Consider the following 25,600-nt stretch of genomic DNA (forward strand, 5'->3'; position numbering starts at 1 on the left):
AAAGAATATATTAATGCTTTAAAAGGAACATACTCATATTTTTGACTACACAAATCAATATTTTCATTAAATTATTTTAATAAAATCAAAGTATCGTAATTTAGTAGCTAGGTATGTACTCTCATGCTTTCTCTTTCTCGCACCACATTTCTCATTTCTGAAGGTGATCCGTAATTTAAATTCAAGTACTTAATTTCATTTTTCAAGCGTGGTTTTAGCGCAAGTCTCAGGATAAAATAAAACTAGCGAATCTTTGGTACAGTTTATTAAATTAATGACAGCGAATTGCACAAGTTTACCATTCATTGACATATTAGCTCCAACTTACAAAGTATTTCACACTTTTACACTATCTCGGTTTAAAAAAATATGTTACACAAACAAAATATTTATTTTAAAGTTTAAGCACTTAAATCTTGAAGAAAAGCAAATCCGACAATGGGCTCAAAGTTCTAAGGAACATTATTGTCGTAAATGCTTTTCTTTAATTTATTTACACAAATATATGAATTTAAATAATTAATATATACAACTTTTACAATTTAAATAATAATAATATTGTAATTACAAAAATTACATGATCCTCTAATGACATTTACAATTTTAAAATTATTTTGAATTTACCATCAACATTAAAGTTTGATTAACATTTTTATATTTTGTACAATAAACAATTAAGTAGCTTAAAGCTGTTTAAGTTTTGTGCTTTAATCCTATTTTGACTGAAGCGGTGCTGCATGGTATCTGTAACAAGGAAAAGTTAAGATAAAGTAAATGATTAAAAAAAAACTTTTTTGTTGGTGTAATGCAGGTATTTGTGGTGTTAAAAGTATGTAGAACTAGATGAAGATGATGCCCACGACTTCACCTGCGTGGATTTTGGTTTTAAAAACCCCGTGGAATCTCATTGAATTTTCGGGATTAAAAGTCCCCTATGTCCCCGGGATGCAAGCTAACTCTGCACCAAATTTCGTCAAAATCCGTTGAACGGATGGACCGTGAAAAGCTAGCTGACAGACAGACACACCTTCGTATTTATAATATTAGTATGGATTTGGATTACAATACTAAAGGCCTTAACCAGTGAGCCCGATCCGTCCAGTAGTTTGAGCTGTGCGTTGATAGATCAGTCAGTCAGTCAGTCAGTCATCTTTTCCTTTTATATATTTAGAAGATTATAAATTATAAATGTGAAAGAGTGTATGGCTGTCTGGATTACAAGAAATTCTGCTTGCTTATCGTGGCCCATCCGTTTAACCGATTTGTACATAGCTTGCATGGCAGAGATTGACATAGGCTATTTTTGTTCCCAAAAAATCAAAGAGTTCCCACAGAATTTTTAAAAATATAAATTCACGTCAATTCAAGTCGCGGGCATAATTTAATAACTTATATTTTTCATATTCAGATACAAGTTAGCCCTTGACTGCAATCTCACCTGGTGGTAAGTTATGATGCTGTCTAAGATGTAAGAGGGCTAACCTGGAAGTGGTATGGCAGTTTGTATTAAACCGATATCCCTTTGGTTTCTACACGGCATCGTACAGGATCGCTAAACCGCTTGCCGGCGCGGTTTTGTCGGTAGGGTGGTAAGCCACGGCCGACCAACAAACAAAACTTCACCTTTTGCTACAAGTTTCGTTACCTGGCGTGGCTTCCCCTATACTAGAGTAAACTAGAGTTTGTTCTGTTCAAACTAGTCAGGATCAAACTATCAGTTTGATCCTGAATCGACGATATGTCAAATATGGTGACGTAAAATCAAAGAAAAATAGGGCTACTTTAGGGTTACCTGCGTCTAATGTACAGTGCGACAAGGCACTCATAGCACTTGAATGACTGGGGGTCTTGGACGATCTAACCTATAGATCGTGCAAGCTGGGGGTGCTGTTGGAGAACAAAGGCTTAGAATATTCAAACAAGAACAAGGGGGACACTTGATGGCAACGTTAGTTCCGATTTTCGCCACGCGCCAGGATAGCCTTGTCGCACTGTACTAAAATTTGACGCTTGCCAGTGACGTCGAAGCCTCGATGTTGTGTTAGAAGTTGTGTTTTATGTTACATCGACCCAAAGTCCGGAGCATAACCGCCATGGTGGCACGTGTTATAAAAATAAAATCTATTTTTATGTCGACTCTTAAATTCCCCGCCCGTATTGCGATTTGTACGATCGATATTTTATTGGGTGTTATAAGTTATGACTCACTTCTGAGTGCGGTGGCGCTAATGGCGTGCAATGAAATCAATGCCGAAGCCTGATATCTATACTAGGAGATGTTCCGAGTTAAAAATGAGTATTTCTGGAAAATTCGGGAATTGAGGGCGAAATTTTATTTTATACTGTCACTACTTACCACCCACCCATATTATAAATGCACTACCCATATTACAAATGCGAAACTGTATTTGTTTGTTGGTTCATTGGTTTGTCCTTTAATCACGTCGCAACTCGCAATAGAGTAATGGTTTGGCGTGATTTTTTGCATGGGCAAGGACCTGGAGAGTGACATAGGCTTTTTTATCCCCGAAAATCAAAGAATTCTCGCGGGATTTGTAAAAACCCAAATCTGTAGTAATAAATGCAAAAGTGCGTTTGCCTTAACGCTATTGTTACAGGTGTAGTCTGTTAGCTAAAAGTTGTGGGAAATTTTCACTGAAGTTTAAGAAAATTTGAATAACTAAAGAAAATAATATTATGTAAATTTGAAAAAAGGGGTTATTAATTTCCACTAAATCTACACCAACGAAGCATAATTCCGTGAAACTCGAGGAATCTGTTATTACACTCAAAAAAATCTGTTATTATCACTATAAACATTTCTTAAATTTAGTATTATTTTATGAGATTTTGATCATAAAATTGTTTTAATTTATACCCTATTCGCGTAAAGAAGTTAGTATGGCGCTCTCTTTGGTACATAATGCCATACAAATGATAGAACCAAAAATCTCAATGGGCGCTAACCATTTTCAGTCACCAACCAATCTCAAGAATATTTCAAAAAAACGTTCGAAATTGAATTCGAAAATATTTTCAAAAAAAAAACATTTGAAATTCAATTACAAAACATAGTTTTGTTTGTGATTGGTCCCGGGCACGCACCTCTAACTTTTCGGAGCTATGTGCATTGATTTACCAAACTATATGTGCGTTTTAAGTAATTAATAACTTGCTGTAACGGTGAGGAAATCTGCATGCCTGAGAGTTCTCCATAATGTTCTCAAAGGAGTGCGAAGTACGCCAATCCGCACTTGACCACCGTGGTAGACTATGACTAAACCCCTAATCACCCTGAGGAGACCCGTGCGTTGATTATGATGTGAAACAGTGAAATGCGGTTTAACATTTAATTTGAATTCTATAATTCAGATTCTAAGAATAATCACTTAAAATTTTAATTTACTTCGACTACACTACATAATAAATCTATCATGAAGAACATCATTTGCCTACGTAAATAAACAACAGCTCTAGTAACATCTACATACTATGTTTATATTAATAGATAACATAATATGGCAGTCGTTAAAATAAAAGAGTTGGTATTCGATATGGCGGAGGATGAGGATTTACGATCTATCTCTATAACGCTCGACACGATAGGTTTAAGCGTTGGAGTAGTATAATATGGAATGTGCTATTCGCAGAAGCCATTGTATTGAAATACATTTACGATTATTTTAAACTAATCTTTACTCAAATGGGACTGGGCAGGTCATGTGTGCCGTATGCCAGATGAGTTATGGGCGAAATCTGCTTCTTTTTTGGACGCCCCAGAATCATCAACGCCAGTGTGGTCGGCCGAGGCGACGTTGGCGTGATGAATTAGATAACTTTACAGTTACGTGGACGAAATAGGAACTGGTGGAAGGATCGGAGGGAGGCCTTGGCCCAGACGTGGGACAGCACTGGCTGATTTAGATTTAAATTCTTAAAAAAAAAAAAAATTGGCCTGGGCTTCGCCAGATATTTCTTAGTACCCAAAATATCAAATTAGGAGTCCTCGTACTTTAAAAAAGGTGGTATCCACTCAGCTTTGAGATTAAGGAGTTCATAAATCATTGTTTATTTCAAGGGAACAAAACTCGCCTTAGAGGTTCCATAAGAATTGGTCCGGTAAAAGTATAATTGAAAGCTGAATGAAAGTCTTTAATAAAAAATTTATCTTATACGTTCAATCCGAATTCGCAATTAAAGTTTTAGACCAGAAATATATTGCACAAATCAAGGATCTTTATCTTCAATTTCAATTTCAATTTTCATTTATTGCATTTCCATAAACTACATCATATTAAGTATGTACAAAGTATTATGGATACCCAGTTTTCTAAAACTTCTTTAACTTTAAAAAATATTGTTGTGCAAACCACTTTGGTTTTTTTGGTGATCAAACTTAATTTTAATAGTAACACCATTTTAACCGCTTGTTATGAAATGCGCCCTTAAATATCTTAGGTCACCTACATAGGTCTTGTACGCAAAACAGTAAACAGTACTAAGTAAAGGTTACCTTCATATGTCGTCCCAACAAGGCCAACTTTTGCCATAAAACGTCTAACATATGAAGGGCACACTACTCGAGTACTCACAAATTATAACAATTAGGTATCCCACCCTCACATTAAGTACAATTAAAATGGAAGTTGCTATGTCACTGGACTAAACGTGACTAAAAGCTTGATGACAAAGTTACTTTCTGTTTGGTGTAACTAGGGCACATTACTTGAAACTATTCTGCTAAGTGGATCAAGTCGTACCTATGTATAGTCATATCATTTTAAACTGAGTCGTTCGAGTTATGTGTCTGTTTCGCTCGCACTTCCCTACGACCCGTACGTGCGAGCGAAACGGACAGATAACTCGACGACTCAGTTTAAAGTGCGTCGACTATAGATGATATCCACTAGGCAGTATTCCGCTTAGTGGATTAAGACATATTATTATGTAGGTGAAATTAACCTTTTAAGGGCTGATTTATCTATTTTAAGCGCTAAATAAACTTCAGTAGATAACAGTAATCATTACTTACATGTTTTACTCTAATACTTTTACTTTATTTTGATTATTTTAGTTCTTTTACTTTACTTGCAGTTTATGTGTTACCTATTCTTTTACTCTCTAAAAAGTAGTAGGTATACTTAGATACGAAAATCTTCAAGATCGATTGAGAGTGTAACGGCCGAAATCAACAATTAATTAATCGATCTACTCGTAATCGTACCTACCCGTTGTTGTTACTGTCAAAAAGACTATTACCTAAGTAACTTATCGACAGTTATAAGATAGGACTGTTATTAGTTTTTTGAAGGTGATTGCCCTATCCCGTTTCAAAATACCACCATACTGTTTGCGTAATTTTCGTTAGTCTAAATATAAAAAAGGAAAAGGTGACTGACTGACTGACTGACTGACTGATCTATCAACGCACAGCTCAAACTACTGGACGGATCGGACTAAAATTTTGCATGCAGATAGCTATTATGACGTAGCCATCCGCTAAGAAAGAATTTTTGATAATTCAACCCCTAAGGGGGTGAAATAGGGGTTTGAAATTTGTGTAGTCCACGTGAACAAAGTCGCGAGCATAAGCTAGTATATTCTAAAAGTTTATAATGAGAACAATTTATAGAATAAGATGTGTCTGTCCACTGCAGATGCTCACAAATTATGAGCATTAAAACTGCCTTCATATTAACCAGCATTAAAATGGATATTGCCCCATCACTGAGCTAAAAGCTTTACGACAAATTTGCTTTCAAATGTTTGATGACGAATTAGGCACATTATTTTAAATTACTCTGCTGAATGAAGTAAACGACATGAGTAAGATGAACCAGTTTTAAACAGACAAATTTGGTCTTTATTACCGGTTGTAAGAGAGTGACATTTTGTATTTTTTTCGAACATGCCCGTTAGCTCAACCCTTTTGCCTTTTATAATCACCATTTCATGTTTTGAAATTGTTTCCCGTGTGGTTTGGTGTAATTATTCAGATTACTTTGGTAATGGACATAATGATCCTTTCAAGCATCTTATTAAAAAACATTACTTGAATTTTGTTAGTTCTCTAGGCAAGCAACAATATAATAAAACTAGCTTATGCCCTCGACTTCGTCCGTGTGGACTACACAAATTTTAAACCCCTATTTTACACCCTTAGGTTTGATCTTTAACTATGAGATTAAACATGAGCTTAATAAAATATGTCATACTGCTAATTGCAAAAATATTAACTACAAAACTTCTTTATAGACACTTCAAAACTGACAGAATTTCATACAAACTTCAAACCCCTATTTTACCCCTTTAGGGGTTGCATATTGAAGAATCCTTTCTTAGCGGACGCCTACGTTATAATAGCTATCTGCATGCCGAATTTCAGCGTGATCTGTCCAGTAGTTTGAGCAGTGCATTGATAGATCAGTCAGTCAGTCAGTCAGTCACCTTTCCTTTTATATATATAGATATTTTCTACGGTTAGTTACTGCAATATTACCTACCTATATCATTAAATAGATATTGAAAAAAAACCGGATATTGTAGAGTATAGTGTATTCTGTTTTATCGCTTATGATATTATAAAAATAAGCTGATACGAGTCAACTTACCACATAATTAAAGTGCCGATACAATTGGCTCCTTATCCGACGAAACCACAGATTTATCTACAAACATATACATTTTAACGCAGTCTTCATTCGGACTAGGATTGTCCTCTGGTTTTTCATCAGGACTTATATTCTCGGCATCTTCATAGACTTTTAATTTCTCATTAAATTCTATTTTATATCTAACAGAAGGTTTAGTTACAGTGGATGTTAATAGTGACTCTTGAATGGTATCGTTTCCGTTGCAAGTCTTTTCTGAACGATACATGCCTGTTCTCTCTGACTGGTTGAAATTCCTCTTCGGCTTCTTTGTAACTAATGCTCCTAAACATGGAAGAATCTGCATGAATTCTTTACGGAAATTCTCGTTGAGCCACGCATACAAGAACGGATTGTAGCAAGTGGAAGACATTGCTATAAAATGTGCAACGAAAAACAACACCATGTAGTACCTCCAATCTTCAGCCAAAGAGTAAAAGTCGCTACTTATGTTTATCAAATTCAGTGGCAACCAAGACAATCCAAATATCGCTACCATTGCTATAAGCATTCTATTTGTTCTTCTTTTCCTTTCTCTTTCTGCGTCTTCCTTTTTACTATTTTTACTACCTGGTCTAGTTTTAAGTCGATCGTTCAATTTTACACTAACACACGTGTAGCAAAATGCCATTACTATGAATGGTAAAACAAATTGCATGATCGTCGTCACAGCCCCGAATGCTTTTCGGAATTGATCCGATGGCCATTTTTCGGCACAAAAAATGTCTTGAAGGGCCATGTAATAGCCGTATGGAAACGTCACAGACAAAGAGAAGACCCAAATGAAAATAATAAGTCCGATGCAAGTTTTAATTTTCATACGAGGTTTGAAGGGGTATATGATGACGAAGAATCTATCGATTGCGATCGAGGTGAGCGTTAAAGTGGAAATGTAGACGCTGCAGCCTTGAGCATAGGGCATGATATGGCAGAGCAAACCACCGAAGACCCATCTACCTAGGAAAGTGTACAGAGGAGTAAATGGGACTGCAAATACGCACAGCAGTATATCTGACAAGGCCAAGTTCGTGATAAACAGATTAGTGACAGTTTGCATGGCTCGGTTTCTGATTACCGCATAGCAAACAAGAGCGTTACCGAAGATGCCTACTACGAAAATGATTGTATACGCCGTGCAGAAAGCCGCTTGAATCGCTTTATCTTCGATCGGATCTGGTACTGTAACATTATCATATTTGGAAATATTCTCGAATGTGTCGTTGTCATCGTATAAAGTTTCGTTTGAAGACCATACGTTCTGCATAATTTTTTGTTCAAATTAATTTACCATCATAAACCATTCAGGTTTGTTATTGATGTTATCATGGTTGTGAGGTTGGTACTTTTTATGGTTCTTCTTTCTTATTTGCAAGGATTCACTAGTTATCATACTGTTTCTGAGGATAGTTGTATGTTTTTCTCAACTACCTACAGTAAATTTAACTGTATGTTATCATAACTGACTCATCATAATTTCTTCTGATGTAACAACGGAATCTGAAACAAAGAAAATTTTCTTGTTAAATGAGAGCATTATGTGGTATATGATATTGAGGGCAATGAGATATTATTGAGACGTTGATCCCATGTTGATCCAAAGGAAATCTAGGTTCTATGTATTTGAATTATTTTTTCTGGCTAGCGCGCAAAACCTTCAGCCTATTGGGGACTGCTTTAACATAATCCTGCATCAAATTTGACACAAATAGTTAAAATGGCGCGTGAGGAGTTAAGTTTTACGCGTTATACCTATTTTTGTCAGAAAACAGATTATGGGCATTTTGATTATTGATTTCGGCTGTAAAGTTATATACCCAATTCAGACCGTGTAAAATATATGGACGTAATTTATAAAAAAATATTACTTATCACAAATCATTGTCACAATATTTAAATCAAACAAAGTGCTGTTCATTATTCAAGTCATTCATGTGACGTAAAATAACGGAGGGACATGATGATAGCACTCAATAATTTATAGAGGTTAAAGCCCAATTAAGGCACAATTAATTATCTTTTAGCCTTAGATAAAAGTAATATCACCCGATGCACTAAGTGACCCATCCATTATCAGTTATTACCTAGCTGTTACTATAACTACGTTCGCGTGCGAAACTGTTTGCTTTAGCGATACATGTAGGATGTTTAAACCAAACAAAGCATGCATGATGAACATCTACACTTTCACACCAATATTACAAAGAGGTAAGTCAGTAGCCTTATTATAAATGCGAAAGTGTGTTTGTTTGTTGGTTTATTAAGCTAGTAAGTTAATAAGAGTAACTAACTTCTATCCAATTCTGAAAATTGTTTCACTGATAGCTATAGTACCCGACAGGTCGAGATGACTATCGGGGAAGGAACGCCCCTTACGCACGCGTGTGTGCGTGCGGGCGGGGGTAGAGAGTGACAATGGCACCGATTCTGAGCACAACCTAATTTTAGAGTATTCACATGCTCTTCTTACAAATGTAATATGAAAAGGACAGACACAGTTTGACAGTTCTAAATTTAATTTTTAGATGGTAAAACCCGTGATTTTAGCGCGCAGTCGCGAACCTACTGTTTAAAAAAAAGATTCCGACGAATTGAGAACCTCCTCCGAAGTCGGTTAAAAATTGTATTGTGCACTAAAATTTACAATCTTTAAATGTGAAAGTCATGTTCCGTTCTTTTTTTGCATAAAAGGAGAAGGATGCAGATACTCTAAATTTAGTTTAGAGAGAGACAAGAGAATCGGGGCTACTTTTTATCTCGGAAAATCAAAGAGTTCCCACGGGATTTTCAAAAGCTAAAAAGCGAAAGCATCAGTTAGTAAAATGTTAATTATCCTGAAAACAACATTTTATTTGATAGAATGTCGCCGTTACCAAACCGGTATATTTCCGGTCCGATTACGAAATGCTCGTATTACTGAAATTGCAGCTGATAAGAGCAGCTAATCTGTATAAGTGGCGTTTTACGACGTTCGGATTAAACGCCTATAAAGATACCAGTGAAGAGCCGTTGGATCTTTTATTATGGGAATCCGTTGTCAGGGAAATTATAACATGATACATTTTAAGGAGCATAAAGCTAATAATACTACCTCTAACTCTACTAATATTAGATATTAAAAACATTAAGTATAAATTAAAAGAATATTTTTTAGCAAAGTTAGATGGCTGAGTCTTTTGTGTCTATGTAGATTATATAATTATTTATATTAGTGCTAATCCTATTCACCTAATAAATTTAATAAACCTACTCACGATTATAATATAATGTTACATACTTACGTGATTCTTCGCGTTATATACCTACTGTAGATTATTTCTTTTAAGTAATGAGTTAATAGGTATCTTCGTTGCAGATAGGCACCGAGGACAAACCTCTGTGGTTTTTTCGGTGATTTTAGTTTAAGCTTTTATTTGTATGTATTTTTATTTGATAATAAATTAAAAAAAAAAAAAAAAACCTATATGTATGTAACCTGTACGTTTAACGCCGGCCCACACGTTGGCTCTAATGCTGGGCCCAAAACTAAACGCCCAACGTGTGTCTTGCGAAATTAGCTTTGCTAACGTTGGGGCGAATGCTAATTTCCCAATCCACACGTTGGGTGAACAGTGTTATGGGGCCAGCGTTAGAGCCAACGTGTGGAACCAGCGTAAGACATTGTAAATCCCAACGTCTGCAGTGGATTGTGTATGTAGCTAGATGATTCATAATTTTTATCATTAAACCCCGGACCCCTCGACTATAAAGCCGACTTGAGAACAGACAGTGTTCAGTGATAAAGAGGCAGAGGCATTCCGAACCAGTGGTAGATGCATCCGCCTATTCGAAAGTACTTGTAAAAGTTGATTTGAATAAAAAAGTTTTATTTTATTTTATAAAACACCGTGTATTGTATGTATTGCTTGAAGACCAAAGTCTTCGAACAGTGCGTATTGCCAGTGATGACATATTGATCTGAGACATGGTCGCTAACTATGGGCCTCATAAGAAAGCTCAGAGTCACTCAGCGGGCGATGGAGAGAGCTATCTATGCTTGGAGTTTCTCTACGTGATCAAATCAGAAATGAGAAGATCCGTAGGAGAATTAGAGTAACCGATATAGCTCAACGGGTTGCGAAGCTGAAGTGGCAATGCGCAGGGCACATAATTCGTACAACCGATTAACGTTGGGGTCCCAAGGTGCTGGAATGGCGATCTCGCACCGGAAGACGCAGTGTTGGAGGACCCCCCACTAGGTGGACGGACGACATCAGACGAGTCGCAGGGAGCCGCTGGATTCAGGCGGCGCAAGACCGTGGCGTGTGGAAGTCCCTTCAAGAGACCTATGTCCAGCAGTGGACGTCTATCGGTTGATGATGATGATGATGATGATTGTATGTAGGTACTTAACTTTTTAGCAGTCATGAAGTAGATAGAGTACAGCACTCAATGGTGAAAGCATTAGTTGTAGGTAGGTTAGGTTATTGGTAGGTAGGTATATTGTACACAAAAATGTTTTGTGCGATAAGATAAGCTCGGACGAGAAACGGTGCCAGCACAAATGGTTAGGAATTTCAAGATGACAACGGTCCAGGGCTTTTAGTTTTAATGTCGTCAGTTGTCTTAAGAGAACTCCTAATGAATGAGCTTTTCTGACGACTTTGTAGTTTACTTCTATTGTTTAGATCTCATAGAGTTAAGAGCGTCGGTAAGTGCTGAATGCCATAAGATAAGGTATTTTTCTCCCACTTGTTCGGAAATTGCTTCATTACTTAAAAAAATCCGGCAAAGTCCTGCAAATGATATTCGATGGAAATAATTTTATTATAGAGATTGAAGGAAAACATCTGGAAGAAACTTGCATGCCTGAGAGTTCTCCAAAATGTTCTCAAAGGTGTGTAAACTGTAAAATCTGCCATCTGCCGACCAGTGAGGTGGACTACACCTTACGCCCTTGTCATTTTAAGAGGATATCTGTGCTCAGTAGATAGCTAGGGATGGGTTGAGATAATAATGATAATTATTTTTTGTAGTGAAAAATAACTCTCTCTCTTTTCATAATTTGTTTAAAAAAAAAGAAAAAAACATCACTAAATTGGTTGGTTCTTCATTGCTGCTTTACTGAGCGATATAAAAACAGTATTTCATGGCAAAACTTCAATGGATTAAAAATAAATGTCAAATGAGATTTCATTCAGTGATAATCACTGAGTTAGCGAAAACCCCCGAAAAGCATTTTCAAAATTTGGCCCCAAAAGGGATAGGAAAGCAATTTAGTAATAAAGTTATGTTATTAAAAAAATCCAACGAATTTTATGTTCCTTCAAAAGAATGAACTTAACTTTACTATATAGACAACCTTATTTCCTTTACGGTCTCATAATGGCTTTCCATCAAGTAAGATGGCCCTCCTGGCACTTATGGTAGTAAAATAGGTATTCTTTTAAGGTGATCGCATAAATGCATTATATCATCTCCTGGCGTACGTACCTATATCACGCGCCGAACGCAAAACAAGTTTTCAAGAACAAAAATTTAAAGGTTAGTAGAATGTACGACGTTAGAATAAGAAAGTGTCAATAGCAGAGGAGCGCTCTAGGCAAGCACCTCATAGGCGCCCCTCTAACAGCCATATTAAATTTTTTACTACTAACTTCGAAAGAACGAGGAATTGAAGGAGGAATCTTCTCATTGCATAGTAGCTGGTAGTTGGTGATTATACTATTCATGTGATCGAGTGGAGAACATCACGTTATGACACATATATTAAAGAGCAGTTTCGGTCACTCCAAGATAATATTATTAAGCATAATTAGGTAGGCCATGTAAAGGGAAATGCGCGCCCCTTCGTAACCTCGCGCCCCAAGGCACGTGCCTAGTTTGCCTTAGGGATAATCTGCCTCTGGTCAATAGTCAGAAGGTATAGTCCAGCTGAAGGTGACTGCGATTGTCACATTGTAGCTATCAAACTACCACGGTGGGCCCAAGGCGAGTTTTGATATTTAAAGCGGTTTGAATGTTTTAATATGGAGTACCTACGCCTATCTAGTAGTTTGCCATTTTCTTTTCATTCAAAATAGCGGCCACGCATAAAATCTGTTTAATTCACTGGCATCAATACAAACAAGTATTGTGTGAAGCAAAGTGTCAAGTTATAGTTGTAAGTTAATTAATGGCTGGATGTTGTGTGATCACGCTCCCAGTATAACTTTGATCGGTAACAACCATTCGAAAATTATGTCTCATACAAAACTTGATTGTATTGATACCAGTTATTGATTAAATAGTGTGGCCACTATTTTGGACAAAAACAAACAAAAATGGTCGACTACTCGGTAGGCCAAAGTCCTTTGAGTATTGAAAACTGCGATGGCGGGACGTACGGCGTGTGTTTGTGGTATGCGATCAACTTTAGAAGATAAACTATCATTTCATTTTCATTAGGAGTGCAGACACGACCTCATCTACACGTTTTCTAGAAAATTGAATAGAATCTACTTTACCGAGGTGTAAGTTTTTATTAGTGAGCTCAAGTCGAATTTTATTACAAACAACTCCCGCGTACCTACCGAATCACTTGGAATCTTCTTGCAACGTTAAATTGCCAGAAAGTTGCGCACAAAAATGTTCAGAGTTCCGTACCCGAAGGTTTTTTGTCCGTCCATCCGTCTGGCTGTCAGCGGGCTGTATCTCATGAACCGTAATAGGTAGAGAGTTGAAATTTTCATAGTGTGTATTTCTATTGCCAAATTAACAAAAATAATAACAATTTCAAAATGACTGCCATGCAAATGAAAGTAAAATAAAAATTACAATGGTACGGGAACTTTCGTGTGCCGGTCCGACTCGCGTTTGACCGATTTTTATTAAAATCCTTCCTATTTTTATCACGCTCTACTAAAATATAGTGTCGTGTAAATACGTCGTTTCCACGTCGATGCCGTAACATCAAACGATGAAAAGCTGTACATAATGGAGCACTGAAATACAGACGCATCGACAAACCCCTGAATCTTATAGAACATACAACCTTATTGGCCATAAAACTGAGTCTATTTTGCAATAAATGCAATATGGCACGGTTTTCCTATAAATCTCGAGCTTCTACTGGAAAATATCAGAAAATGCCTGCGCTTGTCACGAAGGTATCCGTACGATTTATATACTGTTGCCCCAAAGGTTATCACAGGCGGGGCAGATAATATTTTAAGTATTTTATTATACTTACTGTAAAAATACATTTATAATTTTTCACTAATAAGTAAATAATAGGTACCTATAAATCCTACTAAGTATAATATCACTCATCACCAGAAAGATCAACAAGTAAAGAAACAGCTGAATGCGGCAAGCGGCGTAAGTATGCCTCTCTTGTCGAGCGTTACATTTTTGTTACGTTTGCCGTGAAGACCCTGGGGCCATGGAGTCTTAGTGCAAAAAAAAATCACGAGACATTTTACCGCGATTAATAGCCTCATCTGGTGACAGAAGGGTTGGCTCATTTTTTGCGCAACGGATCAGCCTGGCTGACCAGCGCGGAAGTGCAGCCAGTTGTCTTGGCACTATTCCACGCAGGCATGATTTGTATAGTAATTAGACTAATTAGATAAGGCCAGCTTTAAGTATTACTTATGGTGCGAATTTTGATTTATGACAAGTCTTGACTCTACCATTTGCATTGATGCTAATAGCAGATGCTACTGAGAAGAACCAGCATGAAACACATGTAAGAGTTTGCTGGGTCAAATAGGGTTGCCAAACGTAGTCTAAAATAGAGTCTCTATATCATGTAGGCGTACTCTATCATCTATAACACTAATAGAGTATGCTAAAATACTCTTTATTACACAATGTTTACTGTACTAGTGCCAGTCATGTAATATTATGCAAACCCATTATCATAACCAAAAAAGTGACTGTTTACTTATGTATGTTATGTTTACTTAGATATTATGTTGGTATCCCCAATTTGACCGTTTCAGAACGCAGCCACTAATGTCATTGTATCACAATGTCATGTCACAAGTTGTTTTGAGAAGTGTTTTGAGGTTACGTAAACACGAATTTTTCATTGTGTACTTATTAAAAAAACCCCACCCCCTTAAAAACCCCTAGACATAAAAAAATTATTGTCTTCTTTAGAAATCCGTACTCTTTATTTACATCCTTTGGAATCAGATATACTCTATTTCTTCTAATAAAAGTTGGCAACCATAGGTTCAAATGACATCTCTCTGCTCTTGCGTAAAATATTTTTGGCGGAACGAAGGTAGTTAAATAAAGATCTACTACTACGGAAAATCTTTCGGTACTATCTCTTTCTGTTTGATTTATGTGAGCGTTTCGCGCTGATAAATTCATGCTCAATCTTTGTCCATTGGAAGACGCTATGTTGAAGTTGATTTGAATATAACAGTACTTACAATTCTATTTTATGGGCGAGATACACGTGATCACCTACCCACATTATAAATGCGAAGGTGGGTTTGTTTCGTTGTTTGTTGTTCTTCAATCACGCCGCAACGGAGTAACGGATGATGTGATTTTTATATTAATACAGTTAAAATTCTCTCATTCATATTCCTTACTGCTGAGGGTAATAGGTCTATACCTATCATTCCATTTCCATTAATCACAAAATCGTAGGAGTTCTTTCGGGGCTGGGTTCCCAGATCCTTACGTGTAGTGAACATAGTACAGAAACTATAATATGCTACTTTTTGTTCCGGAAAAATCAAAAAGTACTCACGGGACTTTTATAAAGCTTAAATTTACATGGACAAAGCAGCTGGTATCCGTGGATAAATTGGCTTTTTATGGAATCGTTTAAAGAGACCATAAATCGGAAGTTCAAAAGTGAATGGTACAACTTGGAACCAATGCCAAAAAAACTGATTTTAAATTTTAAGGAGCGATTGTCACGCAAGAAAAATTTAAAACAAGAAAAACCGTAAAGAGAAAATAAAAGAACTTAAGTGTAATGCACGTCACCAAAAATACTATCCATAGTTAATCCATATCCATACTATCCATACTAATATTAATTATGCAAAAGGGTGTATGTCTGTCGATCAGTCTGCTAGCTTTTCACGGCCCGTTTAACTGATTGTGACGAAATTGCAATCCGCGAACGGACTAAGTTACTTTTATACCGAATCCCGATTCTTACGGGTTTTAAAGATTCTTTGATTTTCCGGGATTCCGAGCTTATATACTGACTGACTGACTGGCTGACTGAAACCCACAGCTGAAACTACTGGACGGATTGTCCGGACAGACGGCAGATATCCGTAGACGTAGGCATATACAACATAGGTTAATTTTCAATAAATTGGTTGGTTGTCTGGTTGGTAATTTGAATGAATTTCAACTTTGCCAAAAAGCATTCAAGTCAAAGATAAAAACCATGAGTTCCGTGGGCAATAAATCTATAGCAATCATGATGTAGGACACAGCACTCAGAGCTGAATGCATTAGCTCGATATAGATACATAAAAACGTTTCGAGAGATAAGATAGTCACGTATAGCCAAAATGGTACAAATGTCAGGAGGTTTTGAGATTAAAACGTTTTCAAGCTTTTAGATTTAATTTGGAGATATGGAGAATACGTGAACGTCGGGCGTAAACTCTGCGATATACGAGTACTTAGCGGTAATGATGCTATTAGAATAATTGAAATTCTCATACGAGATATCAGAATAATATGATGAAATACAGGTACAGTACGCGGCTGAAACTAATGTACATCGGCCTTTAGAATGACATTTCGGCTTTGTAGAGCGTTGTCTATACTCTATGTCAATCATACATATATGACGTTGTGTCGGTCTCAACGACAGGGACAACGCTCTACAAATCTGCAGCCTCCTTCTTAAGGTCGATGTACATTACCTTTGGCGGCGTACTGTAGATTCATTTGACAATAAAAGTTGTTGCCCTTGTAAAAGTTTATTTGAAAAATATTAGAAATAGAAAGAAAATATATCTTTCTATTTCTATTTCGTTGTCGTCGTCATCAACTGAAAGGAGTTCACTGCAGAGCATAGATCTTTTTCACGGGACGGGTCTTCTATACGGGACGGGCCTGAATCTAGTGCCAGAATTCCTACAATAATACTATAAGTCGGTAATTGTAATAGTGACTCTGTCTGTTCGAATCGAGGTTTTTACAAAAAATTTGCCTACGATACTCACCTAATTGTTCTTCATACTCGTCACTTCTTAAAAAATAATAAAAAGGTGGTAGTCTATGATGGAAATGGTATGGTATGGACAGTGGCGTGCAGCTCATAGAGGCTTAAAAGTACTGCATACCCAAGAAATAGTTAGGTAACCTAGATGAAATAGCTCAATGCTCATTATCCTTTATGACTTGCCCATAAGCAGGAACCTACCTATGTACTGCTTACCCTGGCTTTAAACCCTGTGAACGCCACTGGGTATGGATGTTCTGGTAGGTACTAACTTTATCTCTAAGGGAAAGGCCAAGTGCGGATTGGCAGAGTTCACACACCTTTAGGAAGATTATGGAGAACCCTCAGGCATGCAGGTTTCCTCACGTTTAAGCAAGTGAAGAGCATGTGATATTTCATACCTAACTCCGAATAGTTTAATGTTCGTGAAACTATTACGTGACGTATCATATTTTAAGTTCATGGAATTATTAGTGCGACATTCACGAAATTGTATTGTGGGGCCATTTCGTGATTGTCGCACGTCGTTTGTTATTTATTTTATAAATGCGATACAGTCAAGAGCATTAAAGAGCTATATACTTTGAATTAGGTAGGACAAGTCCCATGGGCAGCACAAATCGAAGCTCAGCTAGGGGCTTGGCTCTACTAGAGATCTCATAACTTTTTAACAAAGAAGACGTTATGAACTTGTGAGTCTTGGCAACTACATGAAATGTTTTTGGTGGGATAGATTGTTCTGCTAACAGTGAAAGTGTGTGTTTCGGAAATCAATATTCAATTAGCGTACATCGTCTCGCATGATTAAATTAGTTCTACAATCGTCTGTTGTCTAAGAACACAGGGATTGTTTACGTACGTATACTTGCTTATTATACTTCAATTAAACTTATCCGCATGAATAAACCTTTTCCGTACTACCTACTCTGAATAATAATGCACATCAATGATCCATACTAATCTAAATATACAAAAGGAAAGGTGACTGACTGACTGACTGACTGATCTATCAACGCACAGCTCAAACTGGACGGATCGTGCTGAAATTTGGCATGCAGATAGTTATTATGACGTAGACATCCGCTAAGAAAGGATTTTTGAAAATTCAACCCCTAAAGGGGTGAAATAGTGGTTTGAAATTTGTGTAGTCCAAGCGAACGAAGTCGCAGGCATAAGCTAATATTATTATAAACTAGCTGATGCCGGAAACTTCGTCCGCGTGCATTTAATTTATTGAAATCCCAGGGGAGCTTTTTGATTTTCCGGGATAAAAAGTACCTAGCTTATGTTACTCTCTAGGTCTTTAACTATCCCAATACAATCACACCGATCCGTTGCTCCGTTGCAGCGTGATTGCAGGACAAAACAACAAACAAACACACTTTCGCATTACATGCTTGCAATCCGGTGGCGGAAGTAGGCTAATTTTTATCCCGAAAAGTCAAAGATATCCCACGGGATTTATAAAAAACATAATATATATCCACACTCCACAGTTAGACAGAAATCATTTTATTTGCTACAGAGATACCTTGCATCTTGGATACTTTTCATCCAGAAAAATCTAAGAGTTCCCACGGGATTATTAAAACCTTAAATCCAAATGGACGAAGTCACGCGGGCATCATCTAGTACGAAATAAATTATTTCAAAAGAAGTAGATCGTTACAAGATGTGTGTAACTCACACATCTAGGCGTCACGCATTTGGGTCACATTCGTACAGTACGCGGCAGAAAATAATGTACATTGACCTTTAGAAAGAGATAGCGGTTTTGTAGAGCATTGTCTCTGTCATTGAGAGAAACATCACATAGGTATGAGTGACAGAGACAACGCTCTAGAAAGCCGAAATCTCATTCTAAAGGTCGATTGCACATTGTTTTCTGCCGCGCACTGTACTTAGCTTTTCTCATACTAATCAGCTAGCACAGAAGCGAATATATACTTACGCCGTGTTACGTGAATGTAACAAATCTATGGTATAGTAATATCATTGTGATGCAGCTATTCCACGTCAAGTAGACTGACTACAAACGATTTCAACAAAGCATATCCACATATCCACAATGGGACACGGATCATAAACTTACATTCAAAGTGATCGCGGTATCCTTCTGGAAATAGAATTTATTTTTCAGTGAAATCAGCATTTTTGTCGTGGCGTAAATAGTTGGAGCTGTACCCGTAGTATAAGATTTTACGTCTCACCAAACGTTGCTAGAATTCGAGAATCAAAACACAATAACATCAAAGTAAAATGGACCTAAAGAGCCTTGAATTTAAGTAAAAAATTCAATGCCACTGATTTTAATTTCGCAAGGTTTCCGCTTAGAGCGCTGGCTGTAGATGTGTAGACAAACTTGAGCTCTAAAACAAGGCAAATAAGGTCCAGTTTACTATAACGCAGAAGTGTTTCGACTCTCGAATTCTAGCAACGTTTGGCGTGACGTAAAATCTTATACTACGGGTACTGTAAGCGAAGCGGGCGTCGAGAATGGAAAAATATTTGCCTATGTTTGTCACATTATGTACATGATTTACATATTATTATTGTGGCTCGTAGACCGCGAAAAACTAAGTTTTTCTGCTTTTGGTGTGCCTTATCGTATTTTTTTTTAGCTTGACCGTGTGACACACACAACGCGTAACATCAGGCGGTCCAATACGGCTTCTACAAGTTTTAAAATTGGCTGCATTTCATCAGAAATTTTTTGACAAGAATGTTTCTGACACACTCACTCTGTGAAAATCAGAAGTGTACGTCCAATATAGAAAAATTCTGATAGCCTGCGGCGCGACGTGTCTGCGTGGTCTGGTACTGGTACCAAGTGCTTGAGCAGAGTGCCTTTCAGCGCACGTTAGGAATTTTTCTGACTGATTATTTCTGATAACTTCAAACACTAACAATATACATATACATATTCTACATATACCACATGACAAACTAACTATAACACACAGTGATAATATGTATATCGAGGACAAGTGAACACAACATTTGCGATTTTTGCGCCAAGTTAACTTACTCGGTAATATGAAGGTGTATAGCAAAAACAATAAAACTATGTAAACATAAGTATTAAATTAATTACTTAATCAAATCATTTTTTTTTTAGTTCTCTTTTAATCCAGTTGTACAGTAAACATATTTTTTTAGGTCTGAGCCAACAAATAACTTATGAGATGAACTCACCGAAAAATGATTGTTAACGGTATACCAATATAGGTACAATCAATTCGAGGTAATATAATATGGATACCCAAAGAAAATATCCAGTTTCAAAATTCAAACGTAGTTCGACCGAGTCAATCACATTCATGTATTCCGGCGTACAAGTATTAAATTTCAATGAATATTTTTGCTCTGATCTCTTCGACGTCATGCTTTACAAGTTGAACTTGTAAAACTAACTTGAACGATAAAACCTTCTCGGGAAATGCGTAAGCGATGCGATTGCGCGGCGCTTTAGACCTTCTGGAGTTAGTATTTTCAATGTTTTCGTGTCAAATGACAATGAAATCATTGTCAGTTCGCGGTAATAAGATCCTACGGTTCGCCTTATTTCCCATTTCAACTTTTATTTATTTATTTACACTTTATTGCACACAACACAAAGTAAACATTGAAAAACCATACAAGGATCTTAATCTAATAGCTGTAGCCTTATCGCTAAAGCGATCTCTTCCAGGCAACCTTTGACGAAAGGAATCACGAAAGCACGGGTTGGTGCGGCAGCCGAAAATGGCCCTAGGTATATTATATTATTATAAATTAGACTACATACACAGTACATACTAATAATACACAAATATATATAAATATATATACCTATATACATATCTCTATAATATACTACATAACATTTTATTTACTTCAAAAGACTCAGTCTGGCACTTACCCAAATAAATAGCTATTAGGTACCCTGGAGTCTGGACCCACAAGTCACGTCAGAGCATATTCTCGACATTTCACGTTCTCTCCCCGCAGATAACAACCGGGCACGCAAACAGAAAATTTAGGTTACGTTGGAATAAATACCTACCAGAGTAAATAAATGGTACTGTTTGTAACAAGAGAATATATTATTATGTTAGAACAGATATAGTATAAGAGAAAAACAGTTTTATATTGCGACTAGCTTATGCTTGCGACTTCGTTCGCGTGGAGTATATAACATTCTAACCCCCATTTAACCCACTTAGAGGTGGAATTTCGAAAAATCCTTTCTTTGTGGATACCTACTTTTTACAAAGAACACACCCTCCAAATTTCATGTCTCTAGGACCAGCGGCTTAGGCTGTGCGTTGATATATAAGTCAGTCAGTCAGTCAGGACTTTGAATTTTATATATACAGAATAGCGATTTAGTATTCTGTTGTCATGTCATGTAGAAGTTATTTTAGGTTGATCATGGGCCAATAAAGTATGGTTAGTATAGGCACTTACTTAATCACTAACTGGCTTTTAGGACTTCGTCCGCGTGGACTACACAAATTTTAAACCCCTATTTTATCTCCTTAAGGGTTGAATTTTGAAAAATCCTTTCTTAGTGGATGTCTACGTCATAATAGCTAGGTATCTGTATGCCTTTCAGCCCGATCCTTTCAGTAGTTTGAGCTGTGCGTTGATAGATCAGTCAGTCAGTCAGTATGATTTTCCTTTTATATTTAGAATTTTTTCTTAAGTCGACGACCTCTAGCACATATTTACTTTCAAGTTGACTGCATTATTAATGGACCGAAGTACTCTTCACTAAAAATATAAACAGTCAAATACCTACTATGTGACTTACTAAACAAAAAATGATGGAATCATTGTAAACTGGAGGTAACACTGCCAGAAAAAAGGAGTGTAAGTTTTTCGGGAAGTAAGTAAGTATGAGAGTTTCTTTATTCCATCATAAGTTCTAAATGCCTAAAGAGATTCTTATGTGTGGGGTATTATTAAAAGTTTACATTATCCTGAGTGACACTAGCTATAAATTTTTAGATAAAAAAATAGCGGCTGTTTGGTACCATTTTCAAATGTGAAAATTTTAAATTTTTACATTTCTTTTTTTGACAGGGCAGTCGTATTTCAGTTAATTTTCTAAAATGGATTCTTTCTCGCAACAAAATCAAAATGCAGAAGGTAAAGTATAAAATAACGTACATACATGCAAGTTGGCGTACGCGAAGTCATTCTGCATTATGTAGTTTTGGCACGTCTTGGCACACTTATTGGCAGAACCGTGCCAAACTTCCAAGTTACTGCTATTTTAAAATGTGCTTCTCGAGTCTCCACACAATCCTGTCCTTTCTATTTACTTTAGGTTTTTCACTTTCGTTTGCGGTAGTTTTTGACAGGACTCTAGCAAACACACTTGGATATATTTATTGTTTCATCAGTTCTGATTGAAGCCAATAGCGCTAGCCTATAATTTAAAAAAAATAAGTTTTAGTAAATAAAAATAGCTGAGAATTGTAAAAAGCTTCTACGATGGTTTTTACTAGGAGTGATTAGGAGGAGTTCAAATAAAGACCTAGTTAAATTAAAATACAACAACAACAAGTACCTAAATTACTATTTAAAGCATAGGTAGGTATAGTGGATAGGTAACATTTTACCACAAACTAAAATTTTACATTAGATTATATTCCGATGCATAGGAATAAAATTCGTACGAAGAGACGCACCTAATATTTGAAAAATACAAAAGTACTTAACGTTAAATATAACATAACTATCTACTAAAAATACTCTTAAATAAATACTTATAATGTACTAGTATAAAATTAGATACAAGATTTATAGTGAAATTGTTTATTTTTTCTATTATATTTGGAAATGTAGGCGAAACGAGAGGCTCGAATCTAAATGACGCGTAAACCCTTCCGACCCTTGCCCAAGGCCTCAGGACTTGAGAAAATATTTGTAAACGGGAATTACTTGTTTATTATAGTACCTTCGACTATTATTCGACCAAGTAAATTCCTGGCACAGATAGGGATTGCATCTTGTTATCCTAACTCATATTTGACAGACACTTAAGTACTTATATTTTTACGAGAAGTTTGGTAAATATTTAGTAATGCTTCTATACCAAATACAGCTCAATCACTATCCATGATATATAAATGCGAAAGTGTGTTTGTTTGTTCGTTTATTGTTCTGTTGTTTTGTTTTTCAATCACGTTACAACAGAGGAACCGATCGACGTGCTTTTTTGCATGGGTATAGTTAAATACCTGGAAAGTGACATAGTTTATTTTTTCCCGTAAAATCAAAGAGTTCCCACGGGATTTTTAAAAACCTAAATCCACGTGGACGAAGTCACAACAACTAGTCTGTTTCATAAATTAATGCCCACATAGTGCTATCTTTTATCTATCTATATTCTATATACCTACATAATATATAAAAGGAAAAGCTGACTGACCGACTGATCTACCAACGCACAGCTCAAACAGGAAGTGTCAGGTATTGATAGTCAATGAAACATTTGTACTCATTATACTCTTTGAAAATGCGTAACTTTTAGTAGAATTGAAATTTACAGCAATTAGAGGCTATCGACTTTAGTATGGATTTCATCTTCATAAATCAAGTATTTTCTAAGCAAAATAGATTACACGGACAGACAAACAGATGGTCAATAAAGTGATCTTGTAAGAGTTCTTCCGTTACAAAATACGGAATTCAAAAAACACCAATTGTATGGCCCTTTATTCTGTATATCTAGCTGTAGGGTAAATCCCATTAGATCCTTTGGGATTAAGGAGAATCCTGAAGGACTTGATTAAAGCTTCTCCATTAAGAGACCCAATCCAATTTAGGGGGAAAAAATCCAAGATTGAGCAAATGCCATTGCATTCCTCAATCTCCATTGCAGAATCTCCTCTGAGAAATCAAACAACATTAAATAATTTTTAAATACATATCGAAAATTGCGGACCGGCAGGATTCGAACCCGCGTCTCCTGGGATCGCGCCCATTTGATTTGATTTTGATTTGGGATTTTTGATATGCATTTAAAAATTAAGGTTCGAACTTTTACAGTAAAACGTATCTGCAAAGAAATCGACATTCGACAATAATATGGCGACAGACTGCTTGCCATATTCGTTACTTTTATAGTCTCTTCCGCGCTATAAAACATTAGGTACAGAGCTAAAAAAACCGGCCAAGTGCGAGTCAGGCTCGCACAACGAGGGTTCCGTACAACAGTCGTATTTTTTCGACATTTTGCACGATAATTCAAAAACTATGATGCATAAAAATAAATAAAAATCTGTTTTAGAATGTACAAGTGAAGACCTTTCATATGATACCCCACTTGATATAGTTATCTTACTTCGAAGATTGAAAATAATAATTATTAGTTTATGACCACAATTTAATTTTCTTTGTGTAATGTAACCACAAATTCACGGTTTTCAGATTTTTCCCCTAATGCCAGCTATAAGACCTACCTACCTGCCAAATTTCATGATTCTAGGTCAACGGGAAGTACCCTGTAGGTTTCTTGACAGACAGACGGACAGACAGACAGACAACAAAGTTATCCTATAAGGGTTCCGTTTTTTCTTTTGAGGTACGGAACCCTAAAACATGAAAGAATCACCTTGTTCGAAGGAAATTTTCCACATAGGTATGCATGATAGACGATAACGATCAGTACCCGTAGTACAAGATTTTACGTCTCACCAAACGAAACCAAATTCGAGAGTCGAAATACTTCCGCGTTACAGTAAACTGGATCTTAAAAGCCTTGTTTTAAAGCTCAAGTTTGTCTACACTTCTACAGCCAGCGCTCCAAGCGGAAACATTGCGAAATTAAAATCAGTGGCATTGAATATTTGACTTCAATTCAAGGCTGTTTAGGTCCATTTTACTGCGGAAGTATTTCGACTCTCGAATTTGGTTTCGTTTGGTGAGACGTAAAATCTTGTACTACGGGTACAGAGATGTTAAACAAGCGTAACTAACGGCAAACGTGCTTCCCCGCCACGGAGGGTAGGAAGCTATAACTTTAACTGAGAGATGTCATTACAACAGGGCACGAAATGTCCTGTAAAATGGCGGCATGTCGACTGGGTGTACCTAAAAGCCAAAAGGGCACTGGATCTGATTTTACTCTGTCTGTCAATATAATATGATCCAAAGTAATACTATAAATATGTAAAAGTTTGTCTGTCTGTCTGTACTGTTTGTAAAGAGATGACTGGCATCCCAGAGAAGGACATACGATACTTTTTGTCCCGGGAAATAAAAAGTTCAAATGGGTTAAAAAATCGAAATCTACGTGGAGGAAGTCGCGGATATCATCTATTTGATCAGAGGTATTTGCATCTTGAAGGATTGATGTATAAGCTAATTTTTATCCCAGAAAACACAGAGTTCCTAGTGGATTTAAAAAAAAACTAAATCCGCGCGCTGAAGTCGCAAGCATCCTAGTACATTTATGATGCTTCAAATTACGATAATGTTACAAGAGTAAAAAAATAATTATTGAAATGTTTAGGTACTTAAAAAATTATGTTAGTATATTATATTTCTTAGCGATTTTGTTATCATTAGATGATAATAAAGCCGTCATGAGCTAACTTGTAAAAAAGAAACCATGCACCTAACACGATTTTAAAAAATTCTTATATTATTTTAATATAAAGTTTGCTCGTCCTGTAAAAGAACATATTTACTCAAACAAACCGCGACATTCCCGTAAATTCACAAACAACAGTCCTAGGCGGTTGCCATTCTAAAATAAAAGGGTCTCAAAGTTATTACTTTG

General features: G+C 36.5%; 1 protein-coding gene across 1 annotated transcript in view; it reads right to left on the minus strand.

Moving 5' to 3' along the window:
- Positions 1 to 250: 250 nt before the first annotated feature.
- The window catches only part of LOC117988343 (neuropeptide Y receptor type 2-like), a 51,536-nt gene continuing 26,186 nt past the window's right edge, over positions 251 to 25,600 (minus strand). Inside the window, exons 2-3 of the mRNA XM_034975471.2 lie at positions 6,612 to 8,147; positions 251 to 744 (exon numbers count right to left, since the gene is read on the minus strand). Of these exons, the coding sequence (XP_034831362.1) occupies positions 6,619 to 7,914 (1,296 nt within the window). The 5' untranslated portion in view covers positions 7,915 to 8,147 and the 3' untranslated portion in view covers positions 251 to 744; positions 6,612 to 6,618. The remainder of the gene's footprint in view (positions 745 to 6,611; positions 8,148 to 25,600) is intronic.

This window comes from Maniola hyperantus, chromosome 14 (genome assembly GCF_902806685.2).
Source record: "Maniola hyperantus chromosome 14, iAphHyp1.2, whole genome shotgun sequence".
NCBI classification, from domain to species: domain Eukaryota; kingdom Metazoa; phylum Arthropoda; class Insecta; order Lepidoptera; family Nymphalidae; genus Maniola; species Maniola hyperantus.